This window comes from Corylus avellana, chromosome ca5, assembly GCF_901000735.1.
Source record: "Corylus avellana chromosome ca5, CavTom2PMs-1.0".
Taxonomy (NCBI): Eukaryota; Viridiplantae; Streptophyta; class Magnoliopsida; order Fagales; family Betulaceae; genus Corylus; species Corylus avellana.
In genome coordinates this window covers 22,639,891-22,648,899 of record NC_081545.1, presented here as the reverse complement: position 1 = coordinate 22,648,899, position 9,009 = coordinate 22,639,891, and the positions used below count along the sequence as shown (strand labels likewise).

The 9,009-nt window shown below is 34.0% G+C and overlaps 2 protein-coding genes across 3 annotated transcripts in view; both read right to left on the bottom strand.

Annotated features, from left to right (window-relative positions):
• Nucleotides 1-1,728: 1,728 nt before the first annotated feature.
• Nucleotides 1,729-5,426, bottom strand: LOC132181953 (2-alkenal reductase (NADP(+)-dependent)-like). The gene is made up of 6 exons (XM_059595170.1): nucleotides 5,172-5,426; nucleotides 3,676-3,859; nucleotides 3,238-3,404; nucleotides 2,297-2,379; nucleotides 2,090-2,216; nucleotides 1,729-1,989 (listed from the first exon to the last, which is right to left on the bottom strand). Exons 1-6 carry the CDS (start codon nucleotides 5,424-5,426, stop codon nucleotides 1,729-1,731), a joined length of 1,077 nt encoding a protein of 358 aa, XP_059451153.1.
• Nucleotides 5,427-6,196: 770 nt separating this feature from the next.
• LOC132182344 (tripeptidyl-peptidase 2) overlaps nucleotides 6,197-9,009 on the bottom strand; it is a 56,374-nt gene continuing 53,561 nt past the window's right edge. For both annotated transcript variants that reach the window (XM_059595562.1, XM_059595563.1), the window contains 2 exons: nucleotides 7,493-7,705; nucleotides 6,197-6,599 (listed from right to left, as the gene is read on the bottom strand). In XM_059595562.1, the coding sequence (XP_059451545.1) occupies nucleotides 6,441-6,599; nucleotides 7,493-7,705 (372 nt within the window). In that variant the 3' untranslated portion in view covers nucleotides 6,197-6,440. The remainder of the gene's footprint in view (nucleotides 6,600-7,492; nucleotides 7,706-9,009) is intronic.

The following is a 9,009-nucleotide window of genomic DNA, read 5'->3' as shown; positions in this document are numbered from 1 at the left end:
GAGAATCAACCGACTGAGGTTTATGTACAAGAAAAGCTTCAAGACAGGCATGCGTTACCTGATCAGCATTAAGTTGGGACTTGTCTCACTTGCTCCTTCTTATTTTTCTCTGTGTCGAAAGCTCCTCGCCAAGCACTTCTATTACCAATTCCCTCAATCCAGCCTTAGTCAGCTCTGGTTTGACAAATTTTCCTGCAGCTAGAACGTTAAGATATAGGGCACATGTCACTTCCAGATTACAATCATCCATGACCTTCTGGGCGGCTTTCTCAGTGACTACTCCCAAAATCCTCAAATTTTTATAAGGCCCACTCGTTTAGGAGGATACCAATTCGAGTAGAGCTCGAGTTTGAGTCGAGATCTTGAGCTGATATCTCGATCGAAGCTCTTGTGCCGAGCTATGAAATGTGCTTTCAAGCTTGGCTTATAAGAAGCACTCACTCTCGCTCGAGATCAAGCTCGAACTTGTTGAGAGTGCCATTCTGAACTAAAATTTAAGATAATTACCTTCTAAGCTTCAAATAATTGGTGGTGCATCCAAATTTTGAAGACGTAGCAAAATAAAGTTTGAAATTGAGCTGATTTAGGTTGATGACATAATAAATCTAATCTTTTTCATTTAATTTAAACCTTCCAAGTCACATTTTAACCAAAAAGCTTGTAATCATAGACGACCAATCTTAATTACAACCTTATAATCCAATAACATTGTGATTGGGACCCACAATTTAAACTTCTCAATCACAAATATTTGCACCAATTTTTACAGACCTAAATTGAACTATTTCAAATTGATCTATGCCTAGGGTTTTTTCACATAAGCATTTACAAGGCAGTAAAAAATATTTAACTACTCATCATTTCTCTCCTACCCATCATACCCACTAATCCCCACTAATCCATCATGCCACATCCCACTAATCTATCATACGTCAACCAAGCTCCATATGCTCCATCAGACGGCAACCAAGCTCCATAGACAAAAATGCTTCAAGGCATCCCTGAGTTACTTGATCCTGGCTCAGCCAACACTTAAAAAACCTCACAGAATTCCTAGCAAACCTTTGGCATTGTTTGTTAAACCCCTTCCCTTCCCCTCCCTTCCTCTCAATACTATTTAAAAAAAAAAAATAAAAAAAAAAAATAATCATCATCAAAACATTCTCACTTTATTCACTTTTTATATCACACCATTACTTTTTAATACCATTTAAATAAATAAATTCTACAAAACAAGTGTTTGACAACCCATTTTTCTTTGTTACTCTAGCTGAAAATGATTGATGTAGTATAAAGTTTTGAATTTTTTGTATTGAAAAGTGAAAAAGTTTTATTTTGTATTGATTTTTTTATTTGAATAGTAATAAAAAAAGTGAATAATGTGATATAAAAAGTGAAAAAGTTAGAATGTTTTGATGTTGATTTTTTTGGGAAAATTGTGTGTGAACAGGTGGATAAAAGGATTTGCCAAACATTCCACTTTTTCCATGAAAGTTGGGTGTATTATATTTTTACCAAGAGTGTCATGGCCTACAATTAGAAATTCAGAAACAAAAGTTATCAAACACATAAATGATAAAAACAATGATTCAGGCATATCAATTCTGTTCTGAAACAGAACACTGAACAATGATAGAACAAGATGAGTTCAAATTTATTTTGTCGCTTTCAAACAGGGCTGGCTGCATCATTCCAATAAGAAGAACATGGCTCAAAAATCCAACCATTTCAAACATGCAAATTAACTTCAATTACAACTTTTCCAGCATTGGAGCTCGTGAAGACAGAGCCTAAGCTCTCCAAGTAGCTCTCAATTCCATGGTAGATTTTGAGCTTAGAACTAATCTTGCCTTCTTTTATGTAGCTCTGCATTTCCTTTGTAAAATCCCCGAAGCGATTGAAATATGATAACAGCATAAACCCTTCCATCCTTACCTCCTTGCCTACTATATTCAGAAGATTTCTCACCCCTTCTCTCTCTGTCCAGATCTGCATCAAACAAACAAACAAGAAACTTTAATATGCATGCATGCATGGTCAGCTCAATACTAAACCATGAAAGTATGTTGATGACATCAACATGATTCACCTCCTTATATTGAGATATCATGCCGCAGACCGGAATTCGTGCATGCTTGTTGACATGGTTGAGGGCCACCTCAAGCATCTTGCCACCAACATTGTCAAAATAAACATCAATGCCATCTGGGAAGTATCTATTACATTAAGATACATATCATTATGGGGTCCTTCACAAATGATATAAGGAAGAAACTGTGAAATGGTAATTAATTACTTGCTTAAAGCAGCATCTAAATCTGTTTCTTTGTTGTAGTTGAATGCATCATCATATCCAAATTCCTCCTTTATGAGCTTTACCTTTAAGATCAAAAATAACATGAAGTCAAGATAAGATATATGTGATATGATTTTATAGGAGAATTTCATCAATTTGGGATTTAAACATGCCATCAGTTCCAACCGCTAAATAACATGGCATTCAATCACCACTAGTTTCCAAATTGTATTTCACTTTCTTTTTTGGAGAAACTAATTTATAAAACCCCTTTAAGCTTCCATGTGTTTTGACATTACTCCCTAATTAATGTTCAAAAGCTCTCAATTTAGGGTATCAAGTTTTCAATTTTTTGCAATGTTCTCCATCTGTTAAGATTTTCCGTTAAATCTTGTCAAAACTTTCAAAACACCAATTTTTTATTTAGAAAAATAAAATAAAAATTTGCAAAGATACAGGCGTTGGTCATGATTTAATAGAATTTGTAAAAATATCTGCGCCTAAATTTTTGTTTTTTTTTAAAAAAAAAAAATGGGTATTTTGAAAATTTTGACAAAATTTAATGGAAAATCCTAACATATGTGAGATCGATATTGGAAAAATTTGAAAGTTTAATACCCTAAATTGAAAGATTTTAAACATTATAGGGTAATTTCAAAATGTGTTGAAATTTATGAGGGTTTTGTGACATTTCCCTTCTTTTATTTGCAATCCAATGAATTCTATCTTCTTCTTTTTTTTACCACATTTCACCATGACAACCAAAAAAATATTAGAGACACATTCTACAAGCCCAATAGAGGATACCAAATATAATATATGATTACTACCATTCGAAAGTATATTATTATGATTGGGTCTCCAACTAATTAATATTACTTTAATCACCAGAAATATTACATTTACCAGAAACGTTCATGGTTTGCAATTGCATCACATACCTTCTCATCAGATCCAGTGCTTCCGATGACCCGGCAACCTCTGAGCTTAGCCAATTGTCCGGCATACATTCCGACCGCTCCAGCCGCTGCTGAAATAAACACATTTGACCCTGGCTTTGGATCTCCTAGCACCTCTATACCCACCCACGCTGCAAAACCTGGTATCCCTGTAATACATATATACCATATTTCATATCTCATTATATAATTGCCTTAAAAGTATAACTTTAGAGGATAAAAATTAAGTTTAAACAACTTTTTTTTATTTTTTACATGTCCAGACAAGAGGGGGGAGGAGATTTGAACTAGCGATCAACCTACGCTTCATGAGGCGTGGTCCTAACCGATTGAGCTACCTCTTGGGGACTTAAGTTTAAACAACTAATATTAAGAAAAAGAAAAAAATTAGGATAATTAAAAAGAAGAAAAAAATATTACCTATAGAACTGAGATAATCAGGCAACGGAACCCCAGATGTTGGATCAACCTTCTGTATGTGTAACTCGGATGGTACAACACAATGCTCAGCAACCGGAGAGAAAAGATTAAGGACAATATCACCCTCCTTGTAATTATTGTCCTTTGATCGAATTACCCTTCCAACAGTGATTGCAGTTATCACCTGCAATTTTTATATATATACAAGCCTCACCTTGAATAGTATCTTAATAATAAATTATTGCTAATAATATAACTGGAGTAAAATCTATAAACTTGAAAATTTACGTTAATGTTAACATGTCAGCATATATGTATTTTGCGGTAATTTTTACTTTTACTTTGGAAAAAAAGTTCTAACATGACATAAAGGTAAAAATTATTTTTGTGTTTGAAATAGAAAATAAAAAACATAAAATAAAATTTTGACAAGTAAGACTTTTATATCTAATTTTATTGAATTTTTTTAACGATTTTTATTTCCTTAACAAGTAGTATCAGACTTGATGGTAATTAAGATAACATGAAATGGACAAAGATAATTGTCTTTTAACTAATACCAGTTTAGAATTTTATATTTTTGTTGGGTTTTTGAAAATCTGTACAGATTTTTTTTTGGCTTGATTTTTGTGGCGTTAGAATTGGGATTATGAGGATTATTTTGAAGAGATTATTATAGAAAGACAAAAGTAGTGAGCAAGAAACCCCTAGACTAAATAAAATAGGAAAGGAAATAGAATAGAATAGAATAGAATATAAATTATTCTAACAAATATATTATAAGGTAAATAAGCTAATAATATAGGAAAATGTTAAATGTTTGGACCACTATAACCTTTTTTTTTTTTTTTTGAAGGAGAAGGGCCACTATATATAACTTTTACTATAATCCTCATACAAACTAATATGACAATCTTAATTAATGAACAATTAAGATTGTATCTATGGTTGACAAGTCAATCACGAATTAATTAAATTGACAAGTCAAATTGTTTGCTTAATTATTTTACTAATTATATATTGACACATGTATTTGTAAAAAAACTATAGTAAAGATTGTAGAACGTCTAACAACACTCAATAGTCAATTATATATAGCATTTTATGAATGAGTAATGCTATAAATCACATTTTTATCTCACAATTAACCAAAATGCTAAAAAAAAAAAAAATCAATGATTAGTTGGGATTGTCACGTCAGCATTGTAGGATAAAATATGATATATAGCATTACTCATGAATACATAGGTTAATATCGTTGCATATGTTAGCCAGTATATTTGTAGTGGTGTGAGGTGATGTTTGTTTAAAGAGTAAATGACGCATATTACACCTTATTTCACTTGATTAATCTGGCAATGCCCCTTATTTAAAATAAATAAATCAAAAAATAATAAAAAAAAAAAAATCAAAAGCTGATGAGCATGCCACATCATCTCAATGAAAGTGAAGTGAAATGGAAGTGTAGTATGCATTATTACTCTTGTTTAAAGTACCTCATTTAGTTTGAACTGAGGCAAGTAAAGCCCGTCTTCAAGACCAGTCATTTGGGCACGATGATACGGATCAACAGAGATCAGGAGGTTTTGGACGACGAGATGGCGGTCAGGGATCAAATCGGTGCAGAGCGATAGCGGGACAGTACGGAGTTTGAGATGATCGGAGGTTGGAACACCTTCTGGTGCATGGGCCGCCAAGTACCATTCTCTGCTCTCTACCACAGCTTTCTCTTCATTGCCAGCACCACCCATTTTCTCTAGCTTCTGAGTTTGGAGTAGAAGAAAAGACTTGGTGCCCTTAATTTTAATAGGTGGATGATATAGCAGATAAGATCACAACGCAACGTAAGTTGCACTAGTTGACCAAACAACTTGTTTAATGTTTGGGTTCCATCTCTTGCAAATTTTTCCAACATGTGCCAATAAACCTCCAATCAAAGATTAGGCAGAACACTCCCCATATGGAATAGAATAAAGATTAGGTAGAGTTAACATTAATTTAAGGTAATCAAAACAAATTATTGTATCGACCATATGGTTTGGAAAAAAAATAATCATATCCATCAGGCGGTGTACGGCGTATAATGGATCTAGATTAGAAGGAAAGGGTGGAAGAAACTCCTGCTCCCATGTGGATGTACTTCCGCGAATAAGGGGAATGGTCCTTTTTAACTTTTTACAATTTTTTACATTTTGAAACCGTCAATTTTAACTTAACATATTATATATATTTTAACCATTCATGCCAGTGATTAACATATATATTTTAACTATTCGTGTCTATCACTGGCTAAGAAGTCAGGAGCAAGCATAGTATGTTTACATATTATATTTATTTTAACTATTCATGTTGACATACGATTTTAATGTTTTCAGTGATAGACATGAATAGTTAAAATAGTTAAAATATATAGTGGTAAAATACATGAACAGTAGTTTAACTTGACATATTTGTGAATATATATATATACTCGCAACCGAACATACTATCACTGGCTAAGAAGTCAGGAGTAAGCATAATAAGTGCATCAAAGTCTCCAGCAATAGCATAACAAGCAACAATAAACAAGTGTCAGATTGGAGTCTGGCTTAAGGTTGAATGGGTTAACATATTTTCATTGTTCAAATATGTCATCCAAATGCAATTGGGAAAAATGGAAATAAAACAGTACAGAGAATATTAATTTTATTGTGCGAAGATCCATGCGTACGGGAATCAAATCATGGGAATGGGCCTAGCCCTACTTATTCAAATACAAGACAACCCTAGAAAAGTGGCAAGCTTGCCGGGAAGCGCACATGCATCCATTGTCTCTCATATGTCGCCAAATGACTCCATCCAATTTCATCAAGCAAAGACAGCTTTAGTTCATAGTGCTTCTTCTTTGGAGGCCCCCCATCATCTTGAATTATGTCATTCAGTGCCTGATCAGGTAAAAGGGTTAAGTTTCACAATATATCAATTCATTTTCGATATTCTTCAAATGATACCAGGTTTTTCCTGTTGGACACCATATTTAGGAAAGGAGACGCAACCAGTAATAAAGGAGAATTTTGCAAAATTGATAAATGCTTGAAAATATTATAAATCTGAAAAGTTTAAGTTGCCAATCATGTGAACCTAACTACCATCATTTTGACCGAAGAATATACAAACATAAAACAATTTTTTATTCACATTATAGAGTTCTATGATACTCGACCCAAAGTTGATAACTAACAGGCGCCGAAGAATATTTTATACCACTTGAGAATATATATATATATATATATATATATATATATATCGAATTACTGCAACAATAAATATTTTTCTGCAGGGTAACAAATTTCACTGACATAATACAATTATAATCCCAGCTCACCGGGTAAGATAACTTTGGTTATTTCTTATGGAGCTATTTTTTTATATTTTTCTGGCTGGATTGGGTCTTTCTTATCTTAAATATGTTTTCATATAATTAACTAAACACATATAAATTATAAAAGTGAATGAGCATGCCAGCCTGAAAAACATAAGACTGAATATAGGTATCTGAGTTGGGGCCACCATATCCTGTTTCAAAGGATATATGTGGAATAGGTAAGGTCCATGGTATTTATAGGATGAGGGGGGAAAAGAAGGAAAAAAAAAGAATTGCACAACATTTATTTGAGGTAATCTCTACATGTCAATGGAAGCCACCAACTTGTGATAGAGAGTTTATTTGGTGACTCATTGTCCAAGTGTATAATCATTCAAACCACGGAAAAGTATGAAATAATGAAGTCTCGTGATTCTCTGAGACACAATATATGAAAAGGAATGAAGAAAATACCTTCAGTGCTGTTCCAAGCCTTCCACTACGTCTCTCACGTAGCACTAGGAGAGTTCCATATTTAGAGGACTTCACATCAACCCATCTCTGCAATTCTTTGAAGTTCTCTTCAAAAAAATCTGGCTGAACACCAGAATCTGATTGAGATTGATCGTGAGTCTTGTCCACATCTTTTGCATCTTTGGATGAAGCCAGGGCCGATGCCTTCTCACCCTGAAATGACAACAATAAGATTCATGATGATGATGACGGCAATGATGATTGCAACACTTAATTAAATTTTGCTTCCTTTTTTTTTTTTTTTCTATTTTTATTTTCTTCATGATATAAGTTACAGACATCGAATGGTTCTTGAATCCACGACCTTACCTCCAGCCCTTGGCACCTTGCTTGCTACTTTTCTTTTCTTTCTTTTTTCTTTTTTCTTTTTTTAATTGGTGTCAAAATTATGTATTTGAAAACAGCCTTAATGCCACGTTTATTGCTCTAATCCCGAAGAAGTCTTGGGCAATTGATCTCAAGAACTTTCGGCTTATTAGTCTCGACTCTTGTGAGTGGTGTCTACAAGATCATTGCTAAAGTTCTTGCTAATAGAATGAGAAGGGTTGTGGAGAAAGTTGTTTCAAAGCCTTAGAATGCTTTTGTTAAAGGTAGGCAAATATTGGATTCAATTCTTATAGCTAACGAATTTTTGGATAATCGTATCAAGTCTGGAGAACCAGGGGTGCTTTGCAAGCTAGATATTGAGAAGGCCTATGATCACATTAACTGAAAGTTCTTATTGTATATGTTGAGAAGGTGGGGTTTTGGGGAGAAATGGTGTTCTTGGATAGTGCATTGCATCTCTTCAGTGCACTTCTCCATCTTGGTTAATGGCGCTCCATCCAGCTTCTTCAGTAACTCTCGTAGGATGAGGCAGGGTGATCCATGTCCTCTTCTGTTTGTAGTTGTCATAGAAGTATTAAGTAAAATGATTATTGCTACTGTTGACAGGGCCTTCTCTCAAGCCTCTATGTGGGATCTAGGCTCTGATGTGGTAAATATTTCACACTTGTTATTTGCGGATGATAATTTTGTAATCTTGATCATCTTCGCTAATCGCTATATGCGTGTTTTATTCTTTATGTTTTGAACTTGTTTCTGGTTTAAAGGTTAATATGACCAAGTGAGTTTTGGTTCTTGTGGGTAATATGGACAATGTGGATGGGCTGGCTGGCATTTTGTGTTGTGGCACTTCCTCTTTGCCTTTCAAGCATCTTGGTCTTCCGTTGGGGGCTTGTTATAAGGCCAAGCCTATATGGGATGCATTGTGGAAAAGATTGAGTGTCAGTTGGCTAGTTGGAAAATGATGTATCTGTCTAAGGGTGGTAGGTTTACCCTTATAAAGAGCACTCTCTCCAACTTAACTACGTATTTCTTGTCTTTTTTCTCCATTCTAGCTGGTGTGGCAAATTGAATAGAGAAGCTTCAACGAGATCTTTTATTGAGTAGGATAGGTTAAGAATTTAAATATCACG